Here is a 24,895-nt window from a genome sequence, read left to right as displayed (position 1 = left end):
GTTCACTGTATTTGTGCCGACTTTACTTTCATCAAAAACTAAACAAATAAAGTTCGTTAGCATTTTATCAAAAATAATAATGTTTCGGTTAGTCGGTGTAATTATAAACGCAAGTACCGTCATACGATCAGTATCCGCGAAACATAAAACCAATTCCATCGCTTTGCACCAGAGGATTGTGGGTATTGCGGTTTGGCGTCACGTTTTTTAGATCCAGCATGGCAGCGAAACAGAAAAGGTTTGTTAATATTTTCTTTATTATGCTATGAATACAATGAGATTTACCCAGTATTTTATGTTGATGTTGAAAGTTAAAGTCTGGCCAGTTAGTCGTGAAAGTCATTCTAACTCTTTACGACTGTATGTTAGTAACTAAAGTGCTAGCATAAAGTCGTCATGCTAACTCGAATACGACTGCTGTATTCTAAGTGTGGTTTCGCTTCATGAAAATATTAATAATAATAATGATGATAATAATAATAATAATACAAGGTTCCTGAGTGTTTTAGGGAGATATTTGCATCTGACTGACAAGTGAACAGCTAACCAACAAAAATGCTTACACGTGAACTTAAAAACTGTAGGACAGTTAGACCACACACACATTTTGATCGACTTGCTTCTTATGGATTGTTTTCTTTCTTGTAGGAAATTAGAAGACTTGAGTGTGGATGAGTTCCTGCTGACAGGCTTTGAATCGGACGAAGAGCCTCCCAAACAGAATGGGCTCAAGAAGAAGACAGATCAGAACTCTCCAAGCCCTAAGAAGTGAGTCCTTATATTTAGAGACCTTTAGGGGGTGAAACATAATCTTAAATGTGGGCACGCTCTGATACGGGTATACACACGTGCAGCATTTTCCAGTGTAAAATATTTGGATATTGTATTCTGTTCAATTGGGGTCATATCCATTTACTTTTCAGACTCACCAACTGACTTCACACCCCTTTAGCTATGGTACTATTCTGCTATATGTGCTGCCTGGCCTAATCAAAGTCAAAGTCCTAACCCGACTGAGATGCTTTGGCAGGGGCGTAATTTCCAGGGGGCCTGATTATTCTTTTCTGTATGATGTACTGTTAGAAAAGTGCAAATGCAGAAAATGTCTCAAAGTTCTGTAACTCGTTTTGTACATACTCTGTATTTGTAGAGATCAAAAGTCTAAAGGTAAGGCCTCTCAGCACAAGGAGCAGCTGTCCAGGTTAAAGAGCAAAGATCCCGAGTTCTACAAGTTTCTGCAGGAAAACGACCAGGCACTTTTAAATTTTGACGACACCGACAGCTCAGACGATGAAGACGAGAGAGGGTACCACAAACTACCATCTAAACTGGAGGTAAGAGGGCTACTTACTTTCTGGTGTGAGTTCTTTTGGAAATTAGGAGATCCTCATGCTGCCTTTTTACATGTTTGTAGGAGGCCAGCTCTGGGGATGAAGAAGATGATGACGATGAATATGCAGCAAAAAGTTCAAAGAAAGCCAAGAAGGGAGCAGATACTATCAAAGTCACAGACAAAATGATAGACGACTGGAAAGTGGCCATGAAGAAAGAACCCACAGCTCATCTCTTCAGAGAAGTCACGCAGGCCTTCAAGGCTGCTGTCGCCACAACGAAGGGTGAAGAGGGCGGTCAGTGCCGCTACAAAGTAGCTGACAGCTCAGGTGGGTCCTCATATCTGTATTCATGTATATATGGGTATATAACAGTTTAATTTGAAATTAAAACACCAGTCACACAGGCCTAGAGGCCTGTCAGCAACCATTTACCATCCAACAGTCACAAAGGAAAAATGTGTGTTCTCCAACCGGTAAGCAAGTGATTGTTGAAAGCACTATTTATGCAGTCCTAGAGAGGGGGGTCTGTGACCCCTGGCAACCATTGATTGCTATGTGAAAGTTTTAATTCTGTGACTGGTTGGTGAGTAGTTGGTCTTAAATAGCCCTTTTCCATTAGCACCTCTTCGGATCAGATCGACTTGGTTTTTGGGGTTTTTCATTATGTGGTAGTACCTGGTACCACGTACTTTTGTAGTATCTACTCGGCCGGGGTTTCAAGCGATCTGAAAATGTGACGACAACAGACTGCATCCCACTGGTTGGCTAGTCATTGGTCATGAGAGCATCTCCTTCATGAAAATCCAGCCAGTTTTGAAACCAGGCAACAAGGAAACACAGTGGTCCTCAAGTCTGATTAAAAAGCCATACACCGAGCAGCAGGTATACCATCGGTGTAACGTCCACGGGACATTTGGACCCACTGCTATCACGACCCTATAGACAATAGATGGGGCGACTGGAAAACGAGTCGCCCCATCTGGATGATGAAAATGGCTAAAGGACCTCTTTTAAAAGAGGTATACGGTGATGCAGTGGAGACAGTTCAGCATCTTCCATACAAACTGCTGTCGACTGCTGTGATCTGCTAGCAACCGGCAACCAATCACCAACCAGTAAGGGAATACCTAGCGAATTTAATAATTTAACCATAATTTGTTGTCAGTCCTTAATGACTTGTCACATGCTGTTGGAAGCGTTCATGCTTTTGTGTGATATTTTACTCATTAATTAGCTTGTAGTCGTGTCCCTACGGTTGTTTATGCAGTGCCAGCCACGATAGAAATATATAAAATGCTTGGACTTGTTGTTATTGTTGTCAGGTGGGGTTTTATTTTTTGTTTTGTTTTGGGGGTTTTTTTGTTTTTTTGTGGGGGGGCTTTTGTTTTTCACTTTTTTGAACATTCGTTCATCTCCGTTCTGATACTTCTGGGAAGCTGCAGTTAGAAATTTGCTGACATCTCTGAGTCCTCATGTTGAGGTGGTCATTTTTATTCTCTGACTGATAAATTAAAAAAAGTGTAGTCAACAAATAAAAAAAAATAAAAAAAAAGGTAAATGCACAGGAGGAATTGAGAGTATCGAACAGGCCAATCACAGTAGCGGTTATATTTGTAGTTACAAATGTAACTGCAAAATGTAGTTACATTTGCACATCAGGTTACATTGTAGTGTTTCAGAGGGTTTCTGTTACGATGTATCTACAGTGCAGATTTAATGTTTATTTTAACGTTTTAAGCACTCCGTAAGAAGCTCATAAGATTCACAAACATCAAAAATGAGCTAGGATAAACAAGCTACATTATATAAATAAAAAGAAGCGAAGAATAAAAGAAGCGCAGCTTATTTAGAGACAAACATGCCGATCTCTGTCACAGAGAAGAAATTGAAAACACAGTTTATCAGTTACAAAAAGTCCTCTGGCAGTTCTTCAAGCTTTCCTTTAAAGATCGATTGTTTCTAGAATTGTATTATTGTGATGACATAAGCACATTAATATTCAGTCCTTGTGCTATTTATGAAAGATACAACACTTAAGCATGCATGATGTTCTTTTTCTGTCTGCAGTGTTCAATGCTTTGGTCCTGTTCTGCATCAAAGATATCCACGGAGCTCTGCAGAGGATGCTTAACCTGAAGCCAGATAAAGACCAAAAAAAGTACAAAATCCACAATATTCACACTCGTCTCATTTCTCATCGATTGTCTCGGTGTAGCTGAGAAGAGGGAAAAGAGAACCTGTTCACTCATTTCTTTGTTTGTCTTGCGGTTTGTTCGCAGGTCAGTGCTTCCTTCGTCTAGTCCAAGATGGCAGAAGAATCAGATGGACATAAAGATGTATCTCAGTGGAGTGGTTCAGGTTTGCTCTTTACTTCATGTGTCTCTTTGTTTTTCACCACTTAGATTTCAGGCCTGTGTGTTCCTGTGAGGCAGATACATGAAATACAGAATACAGGGATTCATTTTTGTGAATATTTGCTTTAAAATTATTTCTTGTTTCCCAACTGCAGCTGTTATCCAGCCTAACGGAGGCTACGGTCATCTGCGCGGTCCTGAAGCACACCAACCAGCTCGTACCGTATTACTTGTGTCTACCCAAACAGTGTCGCCACCTGATTAAGGTGAGACCTCCACCTTAGCTTGATGACACGGAGTAAAATATGTCAGTATTTATTGACAAATGATGTCTTAATGTGTCTCTGTTTTTGTTTCCTTTTCCTGTTTCTGACTCCAGCAACTAATGAAGCAGTGGAGCACGGGGGAAGAGACGAGTCGGGTTCTTGCCTTCCTGGCCCTCAATAAAATCTGCCGCCAGAAACAGGAAACGTACCTCAACCCGATTCTTAAGGTGAGCTGCAGGAATTGAGGTGTTCACAACAAACCTGGATCTTTACTGAGGCAAAAGGGGGGGAAAAGCAAATCCAGCCTGGGCTTCTTAAGAATAACCGTCTTCCTCTTTGCAGCAAATGTACATTTCTTATGTACAAAACTGCAAGTTCACATCTCCCAACGTGCTGCCCATGATCAACTTCATGCAGAGAACTCTGACAGAGATGTATGCCCTGGACACGCAGGTCACTTACCAGCACGCCTTCATCTATATCCGACAGCTGGCCATTCACCTCAGAAACGCCATGACCATGAAGAAGAAGGTTGTTTGGCTTCTTTTTGCTGTTTGTGCTCACATAAAACAGTATTTATAGAGACTGACAAGTATACATCTGCCTTGAGTCATTTAGGGCTTCAATTTAAGGATTGGTTTTTGTAATTATATAAAATTCAAATATATATTTGCTTTTGAAATGCTCATGCGCAAAAACGGGGATGTATGATTGGAGCTTAGTCCAGTTTACAAAAGTAATTTAAAGCTATATACTGACTGAGCAACCACGCGCAGTGACACAGAGCTATTCTCTGCTATATAGATGCTCACCCTCATTCACATTTGACCCCTTTTTTTTCTTTAATAGGAAACGTATCAATCAGTTTATAACTGGCAGTATATTCACTGTCTGTTCCTGTGGTGTCGGGTCCTGAGCACACTCCACCCCAGTGAGGTACTGCAGCCTCTGATCTATCCACTCTGCCAAGTCATAATTGGCACCATGAAGTAAGTATACATAAATATGTTAGGGAAAAAAAGCTTTTAAAAGATTAAAAACTCAACCCCAGAGTCTGATGTATAAATAAAGCCACGACTTGGCTTCAAATACACACTAAACAGCCACTTATATTATATCATACACTTATGTTACACCTCGCTAGCACCTCCATTTGCTTTTAGAACTAGCTTAATTCGTTGTGGCATAAATTCAACAAGCTGCTGGAAACATTCCTGCTTTGGTCCATATTGACATGATGACATCACACAGTTGTTGCCAATTTGTTGGGTGTAAATCCATGATGTCACTTTCTCGTTCCACCACATCCCAAAGATGCTGTGATGGATTGAGATCTGATGAATGTTTGAGTACATCGTCATGTTCAAGGAACCAGTTTGAGATTTGAGCTTTGTGACATGGTGCGTTATCCTGCTGGAAGCAGCCATCAGAAGATGGGTGCAGTCTGAGATGGACGTGATTCAGTATTCAAGTAGAAGTAGCGTTTAAATGATGCTCAGTTGGTACTGAGGGTCCCAAAGTGAGCCGAGGAAATTTGATTGAAGGCAGGATGGATCCAAGCTTTCATGTAGTTCTGACCTTAACATCTGAATGTTGCAGCAGAAACTGAGACTCCTTGGACCAGGGAACATTTTTAAAAAATTTGTCAGTCTGTGTGAATTGTAGCCTCAGCTTCCTGTTGGGATGGGAGTGGTCTTCAGAGATGCTCTTCTGCATACCTTGGCTATAATGACTTACTGTGATTTGACTTACTGTTGTCTTCCTTAAAGCATCCAAGCTCCTCTGATCCTTAAAAGTAGCAAGTGATTTCTGCCCAAAGATCTGCCTCGCGTAGGATATTTTCTCTTTTTGGGAATGTTCCCTGTAAACCTTAGAATGATTGCACAGGAAAATCGCAGTAGATTAACAGTTTCTGAAATACTCTGTCAGAAGGCACGTGTATGCCTTTGGGTTGGCTGATTAGATCTTTGCATTAAGAAACATGAACAGGTTTACCTAATGAGATGAACCGTTGTTTGTACTCCTGCAATCTGCATTTTTTTTTTTAAATATATTTTGTGGTTCCTTCACCCAAAATTTTTTAAAACTGTGTTGCTTTCAAAATCTTGGAAGAGAATTATTTTTTTTTTTTTTGTACACGTTGCCAACAGCAGGTGGAGACATTGATCACTATTTTCTCTTTCAGACTGGTTCCCACAGCGAGATATTACCCTCTGAGGATGCACTGTTGCAGAGCGCTCACTCTGCTGTCTGGCAGCACCAACACGTTTGTGCCCGTTCTGCCTTTCCTCTTGGAGGTAAGGCTCCACGTCATCTCAAGTAACCAGTGTGCAGAGCTAACAGCGTATCAGTGAGGGGTCAGGTTTCCAGTGGCCCGAGTCTCTCGCACCGACACACAACTTGAGGCCCTCAGATAGTTTGAGATAATCTACAATAAACAGCCCGTTGGCTGACTTTGGTGAAATGGAAACAATGAAAAGGTAGATGTGATGAAATGTTCCGTCGGTGGTTTGCTGCGGAAAAACATCAGTGGCATACGAAATGCACTTTGGTCTCAACGGCCACAACTGTAGAAGCTTAGGAGGAAACATTCAAAGGGTAGAGCTGTGAGAGACACCTTTGTTATCAGACCAATCACGGGTCACCAACTGACAACATCTTCTCTGGATCAGGTGCTAGTCACGTGACCGCGTAGTGTGCCTTTGTGCGCAAGTTTTTATGCACGCTGTGCGGCTTTGTTGTGGTTTGCTGGAGGAGAGACATGTGCTGGCGACTGGCTCGGCCCGCTGGGAGTGGTCAGCGCACGTCTGTCTGTATGTGTTTGTGTGCATGCAGCAGTTTGACCGAAGCGATAAAGACACGGTTGTGGTTTACACTCTGGTCCTAACATGCTGTGCAGACCACATCCTCTCTGCCTATGGCCCACTCCCCACTTCTCTCCCCGTCATACACACAGATACACTCCGACCCCCGCCTCCCTCGCTCCATCTAACCCCCAACAGCAAGCTGTGTTTATTTGTGACGCACAATGCTTCCTGTGTTTTTTCTCCTTTACTGTTCCCCTTGTTAAAGTCAGGCTGAGGTACGCTGCTACTGTTTTAATTAGAACAGCAAAAGCAGCCCCTTCCTCCTGTGTGTCTGTGCCTGTGTGTGTGTTCTCGTATCTCCGAGGGGGGTGTATGATTTGGAGCTTCCTGCTTGTGTAGCTGTGTGCATGCGTGTGCGTGTGTGTGTGTGTGTGAGAGAGAGAGAGAGTGCACCAGGGTTGGCCCATGCCTTCCCACTTCCCCTGGCTCCCCCGCAGACCGCCACCACATCCTATGTTTGTACAGACAGCACCGGCCAGGAGCGTTGCTCTGCTTCGCGCACAGCGAGCATTAACGACCACACACACACACACCCACACACACACACACACACACACACACAAGCACAGAGATACAGGGAGTCAGAAATAGCTTGATACACAAATACAAGACAGAAATTCACTTGCGCACTGTGGGCAGATGTGAAAGCTAAAGCTTGTAGACAAATAGCCCACACGTTGGCTAGAATGTACTTTCACAGACTAAGATAGAAATGTGTCATCTCAGTAACACTGCAGTATTTAAAATGAGCTGCGCTGACTGATAATTGTCAAAACACTTTCAGCATCCCGCAGAATAAATGTTTTCTTTAGCTGCGTTGTCTTTGAAGAATAGCAAGTTGAATGCGGATTTACTCAAGACAGAGACGGTCGCGGCTTTTATTAACGCGTAGAAGCAGTTCCAAATATCAACCTACAGCCAGGAGATAAAGTTTCCGCTGGACTTGAAAAACTAAGCACACCATACGATTCAGTTGCTTGTAGAACCACTTTTAACTTGAAGCAATTGTTTTCTATATGACTTTCTCTTAAGGTCCTGCCACTGCATTTCAGTCTGGTTGAGGTCTGGACTTTTACTTGACCTTTGCAACACCGTCGTTTTCCTTTTTTAGCCATTCTGCTGTAGATCTCCTGCGGTGCTTGGGATGATTGTCCCGTTAAATTACCCAGTTTCAGCCAGCTGTCAGACAGACGGTCTCACATTTGACTCAAGCATTTGGTGCACAGTAGGGGTTCATGTTTGACTCAATGACTGCAAAGTCTTGTGGCTGCAAAACAACCCAGATCATCACTCCTCCACTACCGTGCATGACAGTTAACCTGAAGTGTTTGAGCTGATATGCTGGATTTGATTTTCCTTTTTCATACATGGCACTGGGCATCGTTGCAGCCAAACATCTTCACTTTGGTCTCATCTGTCCAAAGGACATCGTTCCAGAAATCTTGTGGTTTGTTCAAATGCAGCTTAACTTAAGCCGTGCTGCCGTGTTCTTTTAAGAGAGAAGACACCCCCTCTTGTCAACAAGCACCACACTTGTTCAGTCTTTTTCTATCTGTACTGTCATTAACTTTGACATTTAACATGCTAACTACAGCCTGCAGAGCATTGCATGGTCTGATCCTGGGGTGAATTTACTGGAACATCCAGTCCTGGGAAGATTGGCAACGGTCTTGTTTTTCACTTAACAGTAGATCCCATCCCAGTTTGATGGGCAGCAACAATTGGTTCTCTAAGATCACTGTTGATGTCTTTTATTCTTGGGATTATGTTAACACACGTCTAAATACTGCGGACCAGCAAAGCTTCTGCTTTTAGAGAGGTGCTCACACTCGCTGATGATCAATAATTCAAGTGCATTTGATTAGCAGCACCTGGCTGCTACTTACCCTCTTAAGTCCTATGCAAGCGGTAGCTGTGGACTTGGTTTCTCACAGATAAAACAGATTTATTAGCTAATTGGTTTAATTAATAGTGATGTTAATTATGACATTTGTAGGCCCAACCTGCATTATTGATTCCTTCATTAAGGGATGTGTCTGGATTGGATAGTTGAGAAAACAGGTGGATGTTACTCATACCAAAATCTGCATCCTTTTTAAAAAATGCAAACAAAGAGACTGACAGACTGATTAAAAAGAGCATGTTTTATATTTGAGATGGTATGCACTACACTGTTGTATGAGTAGATCAGAGTTTACTGTTTGTCTCCTCTTACAGATCTTCCAGCAAGTTGATTTCAACAAGAAACCCGGACGAATAAGTAAGAAACCCATCAACTTTGCAGTCATCCTGAAGCTTAACAAGGTCAACCTAATCGAGAAAGCCTACAAGGTAAGTGTTACTGTGACCGCTAGTGTTAAGAGTGTTAGACCAGGTACTTCTTTATAGCTGGTATACAGCGGTTCCTGCTGATTCTGTCTTTAGTGTGCTGAGATGGAGCAGCTCCTGGAGTCTTAGTTATTTTAGTGCTACTCTGTGACAGAGTGGGTGTGGATTGAGGACAACGCTGAAAGTCAGAGCTCTCAGACTGACCCTGAGTCACCTCGCTCAGTGCTGCAGCCAAGAGGATTGCAGCTCTGTGGGATTATCCCCCGCACTCCGCTCGCTAGGTCTGTTCTCACCGCTGTCACCCAGGCAACTGCCGTGAACCCCCGTCTCGTAAACACACAGCAGACCTGACCGAACAAACAGATCGGTCTGAATCAGAGCACCTCTCAGTCCACACAGGCTTCAGATGTTTTATTTCACAGAAAGGCAGCTTAACTTCTAGCCCTGTAGATGGCATCTTTACGTATTCAGCTTTTACTAAAGGCTAAATAATAATAATAGTAACAACAACAATAATAATAGTTGTTGTTGTTGTTGTTGTATAAAGTAGGTCCTCATTTAACCTGAAACTTTAAAAGGTTTAGGGGCTACAGGGAGCTCTGAGTAACACAATTGGTAATCTCAGGTTGCTTTTCTGTGGTTTCCTATTTGTTTTTAGTCTGTGTTGATAGAGAATATAGCTGTTATGAAGTGCTAAAGTTTGTACACTGTTACCGTCACATAGTGGCTCTGTGGTGTAGCGGTTAACAAAGTTAGCATTACGTGCAAAAAGATTGTCGGTTCAAGACCAGGAGGAGAACCAAATCCTGCCTCTGGGGTCAAGCTAGTGTACTGGTACCCAGTGCCTTTCCCAGTCTTTGCCGTATCGACATGTAGATGCAGCTGCTGTGGAAACCTGGCTGCTCTTCAGCCTTCAAGCTGTTGATGCTACACTGTAATTATTTTCAATGCATTCGGTTTTCCTGGGGCGGCATCTCGGCTAGTCATGTTACTTTTTGGTATATTACCTAAATGGTAACCATTTGATCTCCTGTTTATAAGCCGGAGGTGACTTCATGTCCCAGGGACACACACATCCACAGCTGTGATGGATCTGTGTGCTAGCACTATACATTGCAAACAGAGTATATTGATTAGCACAACATTGTGATAATGTGCTGGCCAGTAATCGCATTTTGCTTGCTTATTGTTGCCAGTGTAGACTTGCGCAGTTTGTCGTTCATATAGACTCCTTTCTGCTTTTCAGTGAAAATACAGTCGTTCAGTATTGGCTCCAGTGTTAGCCACTCATCACTGCATCACTCCTAATGGCAGGGTGATGCAGACACATCAGCTCGCACTGTTTGAGTGATTTAGTGAGTTCATATAAAATAAAACTTTAGCTTATGTGAATGTTGCACTTTGTTTCTGTTCACTGGTATAGACGTCATGCTAAGCGAGATGTGATTGGTTTGGAGACTTATTTTAAGTTAGCCCCGACCAATAAGCAGGAAGTATATTGTCTGTCCCAAAAATGCCAATATCCATGAACACAAACACTGCATACTAGAAGTTCAACATTAAATCTTCCCAAAATAGATCTGGATAGAGACACAGATCAATTAAAACAGCTTGTAATGCATTATTGATTCTTGGTTAGTAAACATTTAAATGTTAATACCAGGCTGGGAAAAGCTATTGGCGTGATTAATTTGCAGCGAGGAAGATGCTTCCATAGATCCACTCGAGTTAGTTTCACATGAAATAGGAAAATGATGTCATTTTGTAAATTGTGAACATTGTTTATGATCGTTGCTGTCCTGTTGTGTTTTAGGACGGGATGATTGACCAGCTGTACGACCTGATACTAGATTACTTCCACACTCAGGCCAGCTCCATCGGGTTCCCTGAGCTCGCCTTGCCCACCATCATTCAGGTGAGGCATACTTCAAAGTGATCTTAAAGCAGACTAGAATTGATTTATTTTTTTGACTTAGCAATTGTCTAAAAAAGTGACAATGACACTGAATGCTATTCCCAAAGTTTTTCACCTGAATATATGATTCAGGATCTGCTGAACCGAATCAGCTTCCTTTAGGGGAAACAATAATCATCCTTTGTGCTTGTTCTTACCTTCTCATGCACCTCCTCCATGTCCCTGCAGCTGAAAGCGTTCCTGAAGGAATGCAAAGTGGCCAATTACTCTAAGCCGGTGCGTCAGCTGTTGGAGAAGATACAGGAAAACAGCAGCCACATCACAGGACGGAGACAGAAGGCCACATTTGGAGTGGCCGATGCCACCGCTGTGGTGAGTGGGTCTGGTTTGTGCGATGATTGTTTGGCCCTTCTGCTTTTGAAAACCTTTAACATAGAAATGAGTTGCAAATACAGAGCAATGCTCTTCCATTGATCCACATAATAAGGGCAAATAAATAATATGTTGAAAATGGCACTAAATAGGTTTAAATTTTAAAACTACTCAAGGCCAGTTAAACGTAAAGGTCATCAACAAAATGCAAGATGGGCAACAGGAAAAAACATTTTACTGTTATTTTTGCTTCCAAGCTAGACTTTATTTCATTTTAAAAGCAGTCTTGAGCAACAGTTCTCCAGACTTTATGAATATCTTTTCAAACGTTTCTTTGGACATGAAAAGGTATGTAACTCAATGCATGAGCCAGTGTTCTGTCTACACATGACTCATCTACATGTAACGTACCATTTGCCACTTTGTTACTAGTAGCCTGTCACAAAAACAGTTCCCATTTCTTTAGTTGAATCTATAAATAACTGCCAAAGATAACACACTTTGAAAAATACTATCTTTGCACCAACAAGGTGATTCCCAAAGAGCTATTAGATTAAAAAAATTGGCATTCCTTGAAATGGTGTACTGTGTGTTGAGGACAAACAGTATCTGAAAGTCATGTCCTGGAAAAATATGGGAAAGCATCCTGCAAACACCTGACACAGAACTTGAGAGATGCATCTGACTCCTTAACTGATCCATACGGTTCCCTGAAGCCTCATCACACACTCTTAGTGGAGGGCTGGATGTCAAAAAGCCGTTCTTATGGAAGGGAAACATAAAGAAAGGGCCAAATTACACAAGAACTAGACTGAAAATCAGTAGCAGCACGTATGATGGAGCGATAGATCCACATTTTCAAATCATTAACATCAAGGACGTTTGGAGAGGGGTACAACAGTGAGTATTTACAGTCATCTGTAAATAAATTACAGCCCTTATGGGTAATAATTATTGGTTCGTGTAACTATATGTTCAACAATCATATTCCAGTATTTCTAATAAGAGCACCAGAGAAATCCAGTTGCAGGGAAAAATAGCTTTTTATATTCCTTTGGGATAGTTTCCAGTTGAGCTACGTGCTGCAGGCCATCTAACAACAGATCATCTAATGCCACAGGCAGAAGCTGGTAATGGAGAACACCTCTCTATATAAACCTTAAACTCAGGTAAGAATGACCCTGTGCTTACTCTGGCTGTAGACCCCGGGAGGTCTCAAAGGGCCAGTTATACACAAGATGCAGTTACCAGTAGTGCTTCACTGAGTTACTGTCCAGTTTTCAACCTAATGAACTGTATCTCCCATATTCATACTGGATAGTTTTCCTATAAATAGACTCATCAATAGCTATAAGGTTTGAACTAAGGGTGGTGCCTGATGCAAGTCCTTGGCTGTGCAGACAGTGGGACGGTGGCTTTACTCCATCCAGTAAAGGTTAAAAAGTGAAAACATAAGCTCTGAAAAGTAAGTAAGAAACTACAAATTAGATCTTTGAAGGACATTTCTACCAGCAGTTTTTGTGCAACACTATCTGAACCTCATGCTGTATTAACATAATAATAAAATTATATTATCTATATTATATTAGCAGTAGGGAGTATAAACTTGATTTTAGAACTTACCTTCACAGCTAAAAAGAAAATTCAAGAGTTTTAATAGGATTTTAATGGAGGGAACTTTGAGATCAGTTATCGTAATCATTTCTACTGAGACAGTGGATTTGTCTTTGTTTACATGTTATAATCAGCTGACCTGATGCTGCTGCTCTGAGCTTTACTGCTCTTTGTACATTTACAACTGAATTCAACTAGATGTAAGCAGATGCTTCATAGACTGTCTTGATTTCCATCCTCTACACTGACAGCACCCTGTTTATACTGTCTTTATGCTAGAAAGTATACAGTTGGTGTAAAGGCCGAATTTCCCTCGGGATGAATAAAGTATTCTGATTCTGATTCTGATTCAATGAACGAGTCTCAGCATCATTAGCTTAAATTCAAATTCATCTCTGCTGTATGTAACCTAACACTGGCCATGAGCACCACAGCCACTGTGCACCAGTCCAACACAGCGCTTTACTGTACATTTACCACAGTACTGCAAGCTAACCTGTTTATCCTGAACTTAACTGCCAGGTATTTTCATACAAACCCTGGACCATGCAAAGTTATTATACTGAAGTATAACTTACCCCCAAAGTGTAGCGCTTCAATCAATTACATGTTTTTGCCTCTTTCATCTCTTTGTATGTGATAAGCCCTCTTGATGGATAAACCAGTAGGTGTTACTGTTCCCTCCATTTAGGCTCAAATCAGTTTCATGTTTGAATCTCCCAGACTCGTTAAACCTAAAGTCACGAGCCTGTTTTGCAAACATAATGAGTAGAAATTAGAGGCATCTGTGTGAAAATGTAGGAAGTAAAAGTAAAAAGTTGCCAGAGAAATAAATACCCAAATAAAGTACAGATACCTGAAAATCCTACTTAAGTACACCAGTACTTCATAGGGTTAGGTTTATAGGGTTTTCTATAAACCGAAGCACTTTATCACCCATCTTCCTCGAATCCACGACCAGTTTCACTCAACATGCGTGTCTTTGGACTGGATTTTGAAGTTCACCACAGACACTTCACTACAAAGAGCGACCTGCAATACTGGTTGTTCCACAAATCTCTCTAGAACATGCAGACACAGTCTCTTTAGAGCTTGCAGCGTCTGTAGATCACCAGTGCACTACTATGCGATGACGATGGTGGATCTGCTGTAAGATTAAAGAATTTGCATCACAAAGAGCAGTGCTGGCAACATAGTGGGCTGTCCAGGGCTAACAGATGTAGTTTGTCCAGGGCAAAGAACGTTGACTTTGTTAGCTTGTAGTACTGGTGCTACAAAGCTTGCTAGTTTTGTTAAAATCCCTAATAACCAAAAGCAGTGCAGTTCTTTACTTAAACACACTGACAGTAATGTGTAATATGAACACACAATAACTAGAAATCTTTTCAGACAAACGTGTTTGTCGGTAAAAATGCAAACACAATAACTAGTATTAGTGTGTATAACACATAGGTGTACAAGTATACGTACTGCATGTGTGTATGTGTGTATATGTATATGTGTGTGTGTGTGTGTTTTAGTGACATACATGTGTGATATTTGAATGTGTCTGTATGCAACACCTCTATAATTACAGGTGTCAGGTGTGTCAAAGTGGTGGATGTCTAGGTGACATCCACAGTAACAACTTGCCCTTTCAGCTCCATGCCCTTAAAATCATATTAACAACAAAATAAACACCAGTACGGTAACTGAAGAACGTATTCAGGAAATATTTCTCTGATATGATACGACACCTGAAAGGTACCTTTCTCTCCCTCAGACTGCATGCTCGGGAACTTCTCTAACATTCCTCCTGCCTTCAGCCATTTAATGGCAGCGAACTCGGCACGCTCCATTCGATGCTTGATCTGAAGAGCAATTTAGAGTTGCGGCAAATGGCATAATTTTATGGAACAGTATTGTTAGAACAGGACAGAGCAACTTGAAACAAGCATTTCCTTTTTTTTTTTATTGTATTTCTTTTTTTTTTTTAACGTCGTCTCTTTTAAATATCTTGTTTTCCACGACGTAACGATTGTCTGGTTTACTCTTTTTCACTGCTTCTGAGCAGTGCTGACAAAAAGTTGCGCCTTAGCTTCATAGTTCGGCCACGGAAAGTCCTTTTCCCACTCGCTGTTGTACTTCTAAACTTTCCCTTTATTGTCAGACGTTCCTTAAGTTGCTGCAGGTTGTGTGTTTGTTTCATCCTGATGGCTCGTTTTCTTCCATTTTCTTTTAAACGTTTAAAACATCGCTCCATTTATTCAGCGAAAAAAACGCTTCCAATTTCCATTAAACTCTCTGAGCCGCCTGCGCATACCATCTACCAATGGACTGGCGGCAAACACAAAGGAATTGTGGGAATTGTTGTAGAATTTAAGGCTAATCGTATTGATACGCTAACAGTCTATTATCACAGCAGATTACAACTACTCTGTAGCATCGTGATGTAGCATGGTTTCACAAAAAAAAAAAGTGGCTTGCAAAGCTCTCGCATTAGTGCTCCGTATGCAAAATAATTTGCTGTCTCTTTCTTTCACCGTCTCGTTAAACACTAAATCTGGAGTTCGCCCGTCTGAAGGTGTGTCTGGGCGCATAAGTGCATCTGCACACTCTGGTGTTTGGAAGTTTGGAAAGAAAAGCGTCTGGAATTCTTTAAGTTTCTTGAAGATGTTTCATTCTGATTCAGAGCTGAAGAAGCTTCCTAGATGAGAGCTGAAACGTCTTCAAGCTCCTTAGATTACCATGACCTGGATGACTGAGAATCTACGCAGACACGTATGGCAAGGTTTGCTGTCGGTGAAGTGAGCGCTCGCATGATTGGAAAGCTTCACAGTGACGTCTGATCACTTCATGGGACAAACGTCCTCCAGCCTAGAAAGCTATGGCTGAAATGTCCAGTGTGTCAGCAGAGGCAGGGTTCAGGCGGGGGAAAGATTGCCTCTGTGTGGATGCGTTTAATTATACCCAAGGAGATTCAGAGCTGAAGTCATGGTTCAAGTTCGTGGTGTGTTAGCGCTTCTGCTATAACCGAAGGAGGAAAAACAAAATCACTTGTGCTTTTTATGTTCTCGTGGGAAGTGGCTGCATGTCCACACCCTCAGAAATGCATCATTTTGTCTGTTTGTTACTGTGATGTTTTTATAAATGTCGTCAAAGTAACAGAAAACGCATTTAAAATTTTGAAACCACCTCTGCTGCGCGTGTGCGTTCGTTTAGTTGTGTCACCTGTACTTTTGAACAGGTGTGAACTGATGAATATTTAAGAGCGTTTAAAGATGAAATGGAAGCGGATGGTCTTCGTCTGTAATCTAGCTGATGAAAGTGTGTGTGTGTGTGTGTGTGTCTGTGTGTGTGTTTACATAGTATGGCAGACGACGCGGCACGGTGCCAGCGCCTGTCGCCACGGCTCTGTGCTCAGCGGAGGCTGTCGCCATGGCATTGACTCCCTGGCACGGAGGCAGCCGTAGAGGTGTCACCGCGGGCGAAGGAGAGGGGACAGCCCTGCTGCTGTCACTGTGGAAAGGCCACGGCCCCCCTCCGGCCACCAGCCCCCCTGCTGACATGTCACCCAAACTGAGAGCTAGCCTAATTAACGACGCCCTGCGTCCATCCTGGTCACACTCTGCCATCGCTCGTCTTTCTCTCATCTGAAATTATTTAGTTGTTTGTCTGACCGAATTCAGAAGTAACGTTTTCTTTCTCTCGTCCCGTCTTCCGGTGCACACGTGTCACTCTGTCTTAATAGCGGCACTGAAAATTGTGATAAACATGTTAGGCCAACGGGTACAAGAGGCCACGGTCTGTTCGCACTATTGGATTTGTCGGTCAGATAATGTGATTGGGCCTAATCAATATTGTCCAGAAAGACCTTTAGGGGCTGAAGAAGATCTCCTCTTTCAGGCATCTTCAACCCGTCTGTTTTCTCTGACTTTCATCACACTCGTCTGTCTCTTTCTCCCGGTCAGCTGGAGGTGGAGGTGTAATATGAACCTGCTGAAAGGCTTGTCTAAACAGATCCTGGAAAAGAAAGGGAGAGAACCCACCTGTGTATTTATGCTTATTAGGATGGAGATTTGCATTTCCTTTCACATACACATACCTGTCCTGTCCACACCTGTGTGCATTCTCCATCTAAATATCTGTTCTCTGTCAGGCGGCTTGGGAGAAGCAAATCCAGGAGGAGGGGACCCCCCTGAGCAAATATTACAGCCAGTGGAAGAAGCTGCGAGAGAAGGAGATCCAGCTGGAGATTTCTGGCAAGGAAAGGGTAATTATCAAACCAAAGAAACCTGCCAGTAGTCGCCTTACTCAGTCATTATGAGTCACTTCTACTGTTTTTCATTCATGAATGTTCATGTGTACAAGCACTGCAGTTTGTTTTTGTGTGTGTGTCACATAAAGATGGAGGATCTGAACCTTCCTGAGATCAAACGGAAGAAGATTGAAGAGAAGAAGGCCGAGGACAAAAAGGAGTTCAAGGGTCTGTTCCAGTCTGACAGCGACTCCGATGAAGATGACGATGCAGGACTCAAAATCAAATGTGAGCTAACCCCCTCATATCTGGTTTCCCCCACTTATCTGAATCCGGCCCTGCAAAGGATGCAATTTGTGGACTGGTGCAGGTTATGGTATATTTCCCAACTTGGCCTCTAGGGGGCTGCATTTTGTTACAGCAGTGTAAAAGCTTGAGAGGTGATGACAGTTCACTGTGATTTTGTTTTTTTTTTCCCTGCCGTTATCCGTTTGTGTGACGTCTCCTAGATTTGACTACACGAAGCAGATCACCTGCAGAGCAGTTTGCCGTAAGGCTCCGAGATATGAAAGCATCCACAGAGGCCGTTTCCGTGGAAATTAAAATTAAATCCCAAATCAAACTGAAGAGAAAATCTCTCGCTTATCAGAGAGTTTGGTTCTCTCTTACTCTCTCCGCCAAAAGGCGCCGTCAGCTCATTCATCCTTTAACACCCCCCCCGCCCGCCCCGTTTGTCTCTCGTCCTCTGCGGGTCGTCCACAGGTCAACCTCGATTTTATAGCTTTACACTCGGACACGCTCCAAACAGAAAAAAAAACCCTCGGCAAGGTCACTGAGGAACAGAGCAGGCGGCAGGGTTTTTTTTTTTTTTTTTTAAATGCATCTGGACTTCATTGTGGGGAGAGTCCCCACAAACGGATGGGCAGCTGCCGGCAAGCATCCCCTCCACTCCTCCCTCACCCCTCTTTCGTTCAACCTTCCTCAGCTCCTCCACACTCACGAACCTGCCCTCCCCACCTCCACCCCAACAGGAAGTACAGGCTTGGATCCCAGCGGGGGTTCCTAATTCAAACCAGCCCACTGGAACAGCCAGCGGTGGCCTCTCTCCCTTTTTTTTTTCTCCCTCTCTCTCTCTTTTTCTGGCTCTGTAGACTCCAACCAGCTGCCCCCGCATGTCCTCGCAACACGTGCGCAGACACACACACACACACACACACACACAGACACATCTCGATGATAGCACACCTCGATGATAGCACACAAATGCACACCCACCGCCTCGCCGTCCAGTCTCGAAGAGCCAAAAGCTTTCAGGCAGCTCACCAAAGCTCTCTGCGGTCTCACACACTCCCGGAAAGAGGGGGAGTGCGAGAAGGGGCAGATGATTAAGATTGGTGTGTGTGTGCATGTGTGTATTTTTGTGTGCGTGGTGGTAATAAGTCATCCAGGTCATTTGGGGGCAACCTCAAAGGTACAACTGAAATCTGCAAGCACCATGTGAGCAACAAAGAGTTAGAGAGGGCGAGAGCACGTTTGCGATCTTAAATTCAGATGGGAAGTACCTGATGTTTTAATAGACGTTGTTTATGTGTGTGCGCGTGTGCTCGTGTCATAAAGGAAACAGCTCTGTTTTCCTTCTCTCTCCCCTATGCCGTCAGCTTCTCATCACACCTCAACTTCAAAGCATGTGGACCCCAGTTGTCCCTTTGGCTAGACAACACACACACACACACACACACACACACACACACACACACACACACACACACACACACACACACACACACACAGACAGAGCACTCTGAGAGTAGCACACCTTAAATTTCAAAAAGAAAAAAACCCAACATCTCTCCAACACACACACACACACACCAACTCTGCCATTATCGTGGAAGCTGTGGAACCTGCCTGCTATCTCCATTTGCTATATTTAGGCCGTGAGCATAAGATGTCTGAAATTGCCAGTAGTAAACTGTCATGGGTGTTTGTGCACCAGCAGCAGCAGCGGCGGCGGCGCCTGTAATCGACTCTCAGTTCCATCTCAGGAGGAAATAGACACTTCCAGCTGCCTGTGATACCTGGCCCACATATCCACGTCTCCAAAGTCGTTAGACGTCAGCGATGCACCGGTGCAAACTTAGGAACGTCTGAAGAAAGTAGGACTAGACAAATTTCAGCGCGCTGTAATGTTTTTCCACCATCTCCCCTCAGGTAAGAAGAGCAGCCGTGCGTCAGATGACGAGGATGACGATGATTTTGAAGACCTGTCTGACCTGAGCGATGATGAGGGAGAAGACTTAGGTCGGTATTCACAATTAACAGTTTTGACACATTTTAAGGTCCTAATTTGTCTGTTTTGGTTAATTTGCTGTGTAGAGGCGTCTGCGTTACCCTTTTCTATCAGTGCAGGGCCAGAAATATGGAGGCTGGCTGGTAACAAGGGTAAAACTTAAAATTACTGTTTGCCTCTAGAGCGGGGATGTCAAACTCGTTTTACACTGTGGGCCACATACAGTCCACTTTAATCTTAAGTGGGCCAGCCCAGTGAAACAGTGCTTCCTGAAGTTTATCTGCACATTTAATCCTGGTTGTATATTAACTAGAGATGGACCGATCCGATATTACGTATGGGTATCAGTCCGATACTGACCTAAATTACTGGATTGGATATCGGAGAGAAATAAAAAATGAAATCCGATCCATTAAATATCAAACAAGCACCTCACAAAACTTGCGACATGGCGTAACTCTGCTCATAACCGTAGCACGTGGGAACAGTATGCATCACGTGATAGAGCAGCTGTGGCGTGCGGGACCTGTCAGCGGTCTGGTTGAGTATTTGTAGCCTCGCTACCAAACCGGCATTTCATCTCCGAGGAAGTTATCCCAGAGAGAAGTAAAGCAAGTGTGTAAGTTCATCTCTGAGTGTTTGTAAAGCATTCCCACGTTAAGCTTAACAACCGATATATGGAGCGACTGCCTCTTCTCTCTCCCTCCCTCTCCTGCTGCTACTTCAATCGTGAAACTGATCAATGATCAGCTGATCGGCTTTTCTGTCGCGAGTCCGTCTCTCTTGCTTGTTTTTGGCCCACTTTGCACCAGAAAGAGGAAACCAGCGGCTGAACAACAGCAGCACGTTTAAGCTTGATCAGCTGTTGTTAGAATTTATTTAATATTACTTTCTACACCAGGATCTTTTTCTACGCAGCTGACGCTGGTAACTGTGCAGGGGCGGATCTAGCAAAGTTTAGCCAGGGGGGCCCGATAGGGCATGAACAGGGAAAAGGGGGCACAAAGACATACATTTCTTTCTTATTCTCATTTAAAATATCTAGTGTTTAATAAATAAATATCTGAATCTTACACCCAAAGTTTTAATCTGATGTAAAATGTATAGAAGTCCATTAATGTATATAGAAACTATACCCTACTAAGCTATAGTACTTTTTCCTTTGGGAAGGTACGATCTGTGCAGTCTGCAGTTCTGTTGAAGAAAGACGTTGAATCTATTTAATTATTCTTGAAAAATAATTGATTTCTGTGCATTTTTTTTCACACTGCATCAAATTAAAGTTGATTACGTCGATTAAGCATCATGAGGTGGGGGGTGGTTCTCTTTTCTTTCTTTTTTTTTTGCTGGGAGATTGCAACCCTATTGGTTAGGTTGCTTACTCTTTAAAATACCAGAATAGGGAGGATGGAGCAGGTTTAAGTTTATTAGATTGATCAGTATCGCTGAACTATGAAATATTTTGGGTGCAGTGTATTTTTTGCATACAGGTATAACAGAATAGCTTTAGTGTTTGTTTTGTTTTTTAAACTTGAGTATAAACTTACACAAAATGCAGCAAGATATTTAACCCTGGAGAACCAATGGGGTCAGAGCCGACCCCATTGGTTTTCTATTGGTTTTCTCCAGGGTTAAAAAACAGTTTTATTGATTAAAAACACACTATATCGGATTCATATCGGCATTGGCTGATATCCAAATTTATGATATCGGTAATAAAAAAGTGGTATCGTGCCATCTCTAATATTAACAAAAGAAGAAGTAGAATTATAACAATATGTTTTTCTGCACGATATAGAAATGCAGCTGTAGCAAATGAAAGACAGACCGGAAAGTTTTTGTTCATTAAAAGCAAATGTTAGTTTTTTTCACTGTGGACATAGTTTATTAATAGATATCATCTATGAATTCATTACTTTAGTGTAGTGTGGCCGTGGAAAAGCTCTTTATCAGTAAGAGAAGCTGTGAAATTTATGTTCTTCATATTTTCCAAAACAGTCCAGCGGCCGGATTGGAGTCTGTCGGGCTGCGTCTGGCCCCCGGGCCTTAAGTTTGATATCCCTGCTCTAGATAATGCAAATATAGTCAAGTACAAAAAATTGAATTTTAATAAATATTTAATTGTTTTTGTAGCAGGTTTTCAGGCATAAACTGCCACATGATGCCAGATTTGGGTCTCGACAGTCTGAACTTTTAAGCTAAAACATCTCTGGGTTCGGCTGCTGGTTTGGAGCGAAGAGCGATTTTAGAATTTAGACTAAGCATTTGCACTGAAATAGTTAAATTGTCCCCAGAAATTAATTCAGTCTCTTAAATGAATTTATTATGTATAAATGAACAGAAATGGAATTTAAGGAGCGCAACTCTAAATTTATGCTTTTCAGTTATGCTTTTATCATCCGTGTGTAACTTTTGAGAGATGGTTTACATCACATTTTAACATGGTGGTCTCACAGCTGGTAGCAACTCCTGTGGCCACTCATTAGCCGAGCCTGGAGAGTAAACAACATTGTAGAAATGTGTCAGATTAGAAGAGGTTTGTTAAAAATGCCGTTCTACTCTAACGTGTGTGCACGTAAACTACTCGATACCTGAGAGGTTTCTGATGTGGCTGAGCGTGAAGTTTAAGTACTTCTTGTCTATATTCCAGATGATGATGATGATGAAGAGGAAGGAGATAAAAAGGCTTCCAAGACTCCTCAGCCGCTGTCCTCCTCTGCTCTGATAAAGCTGGCTGAGGGAGAGGAGGATGTAATCGAAGACCTGGAACTGTCTGATGACGACTGAGGGTCTATAGGAGCGGTCAATATTTCCAGTATTTCCTCTCTTTGCTATTGTTGTTTTAATTTTCTGTCTATGTACAGTACAGAGAAGTTTAATTTTATTAAACACTGAGCCTGATACAAAAAAAAAAAAATCCTCTCCTTGAATTTTTTTAAGATGCTAATTGAAGCGTGTATGTGCATGTTAATGCACAAGTGCACCTGAAACGAGTAATTTGTGTACATGTGCACACCTGTAGGCACCCCCAGGCTTTGTAAGAACGGGCTATTTGGAAGGAGCTATGAGGCTGGCTGAGCCGGGCCCAGCCAGGCAGGGCTGGCCAAGAGGAGCGGGTACAGAGAGGCGGGTGTTCAGCCCCGAGGCAGCAGTGCGGTGCCAGGCTGGCAGGGTGGTGTCTGATGCTGCGCCAAGACTCTCTGCCCAGGTGGTAGAGCAGCAACACAGGCTGGTCTGTTTCCGTGCCAACTCCTCACCCACCCCCTGCCCGGACCGCTGTCTTTTCTGTCTGTCTATCGCACATGCTCAAACACGGCTGTCCTACTCCCCCCCCCCCCCCCCAGCTTGCCAGAATCCACAGCCAAACCGATGGCGATTCTGACCTTTATCACGAGGCACATTTACGGCACGTATTCACTGGTGTAGGAAGGACACAAGTGAACTACGTGTGGTGTGAATCCTTCAACTGCAGATCTGATTTGAGCAACTCTTGTGTGTCGTCACGTTTCCTCTGCTGTGGTTTTCAGTGAATTCTGAACCTCCTGGTGCAGAGGCCCGCCTAAAGCGAGGGGGAAGTCCCAGCAGAGTGAAGAGCGCACCGCTTTGAAGGAGGAAGGCGAGTGTGAGCGAGGGTTGCTCCTGGTTCTGTTGCTGTGTGCGTGTGTGGGTATATGAGGAGGGTCAGGTTTACCCCCACAGGCAGGGAGGCCTTGGCCTGCGGCTGAACCTCACACTCCGACAGCTGGTGTTGACCCGAACTGTGCCCCCCATGGGTCACCTCCCCTTTATAAAACACACACACACACACACCCCGCCTCCTGCATGTTCTTTTTTAACGAAAGTACCACAAACACCTGAGGAGGAAAGAGCATTTCTGATATTTGAAGCAAACACGAGAGAAAGAAGAGGCTTTCTTTAGCATTTATTTCACCTGTGTGGTGAATAGAAAAATAGGATGAAGACAAACTTTTGAAGGGAAATCTAGAGACCATTTTTAATTTGTTTGCGTAGTAAAAAAAACAAAAAAAAACAAATTCAAAACATTTGCATTAAGAGCTTGTGCCTTTCTTTTCCCTGCAACCAAGAGAGAAAGTAAAAGTATCTTTGGAATTCCATCTTGAGGGCTAATTTTAATACATATCACCATCTGTTTTATCTACTACATTAAAAGTCCTATAAATATTTTTGTCCTCATATTTATATGCTGAAGTAGCATTCAAGATTGGAGCATACGTTTTTGTTGTTTGTTTTTTTTAATATTACACTTTTTTTTAAAAAAGGGCAAAACAAAAACTCATGAACAAAAAGTACCACCAAAGTTCAGCAAGTCACTTTTTTTTTTTCCCAGTAAAGAAAACCTTAATCGTGCAACTACATTTAACAAAAAGTAAAAGTACCACGTATGTAATCTTCAGGATATTTTCATCTTAAGCATGATTCTGTACAATTTTGCATGTTTTTCCTACCTCCCACAGTAGTCAACACAAGCGTACAATGACATAAGGGGTACAAACCACAGCTGCTATTGAGGCTTCTCCATTTCTTAGCATTTTTAATCCTTTGTTTGTCAGTAAACGACGGCTCTACCTGTGTCATCTCAAATAAGAGTCCCACTGAGTGAGGCACTAAGCCTAGCATTCCCCTGTTTGACCGTTAATGCAAAAAGAAGCGCAGACACGTTGTGAAACATGGTTTCAATTCCACATATCCGGTCATCTTTGGTATCGGGACAGCGGAATGCATAGTTGCAGTGATAAGAGAGGAAGCTGGTCAGATCTGGTGCTGCTCAGCATATACGTTTCAACTCCAGCCTCTAGAAGAAGAGAAAAACAAACCAACATACAGCACCACGCTGCTGTTTGGCCTCAGGGAAAGGGGCGAGGAAGAGGGGAGGGAGGGAGAAATGTCTCTTTTTTTAAATTCCTGGGCTTTGCAGGGTTCTGGGTGAGAGCAGTCAGAGATGCAGAGACTAGAGAAAGAGAGTGAGCGAGTGAGCAGAGCTTCCTCCAGCCCAGGAAGGAAGGAAGAGTTTCCGCTAGCGTCTGACTGTCTGACTTGCAAGAATGTCGCATTTGTGGCAGGGCTTTGCTCCATTTTTTTGGCAGGCTTGCTGTGACCAGCTGTCTCCTTTTTCTCTGTCGCTTCACGTCTCTTCCTTCCAACCCAGTTTCTTTGGATTCTGCTCGGCTACAGCCCCTGCAGAGGAACTCAGCTGATTGGTTTGTCGGATACGGTCCATACTGTCCAGTTGTCTTTTTTTTTTATTCAAGTCTGTTATTGTCCCGTAAATTTCAGCTCAAAAGGTGAAGGTATTGAGA

General features: G+C 42.8%; 1 protein-coding gene across 1 annotated transcript; it reads left to right on the top strand.

Moving 5' to 3' along the window:
* Nucleotides 1–89: 89 nt before the first annotated feature.
* On the top strand, nt 90–24,868 carry noc2l (NOC2-like nucleolar associated transcriptional repressor). Its single transcript, XM_080899456.1, has 18 exons — nt 90–238; nt 649–768; nt 1,151–1,334; nt 1,415–1,661; nt 3,402–3,492; nt 3,614–3,692; nt 3,844–3,954; nt 4,068–4,181; nt 4,297–4,485; nt 4,804–4,943; nt 6,140–6,251; nt 9,039–9,152; nt 10,963–11,064; nt 11,293–11,436; nt 17,189–17,302; nt 17,437–17,575; nt 19,499–19,588; nt 22,228–24,868. The coding sequence occupies exons 1-18, from the start codon at nt 219–221 to the stop codon at nt 22,362–22,364; spliced, it is 2,247 nt and encodes a 748-aa protein (XP_080755582.1). The 5' UTR covers nt 90–218; the 3' UTR covers nt 22,365–24,868.
* The last annotated feature ends 27 nt before the right edge of the window (nt 24,869–24,895 follow it).

This window comes from Rhamphochromis sp. 'chilingali' (assembly GCF_963969265.1).
Source record: "Rhamphochromis sp. 'chilingali' genome assembly, chromosome: 12".
In the NCBI taxonomy this organism is placed as follows: Eukaryota; Metazoa; Chordata; class Actinopteri; order Cichliformes; family Cichlidae; genus Rhamphochromis; species Rhamphochromis sp. 'chilingali'.
This window is presented reverse-complemented; position numbering and strand designations above follow the sequence as displayed.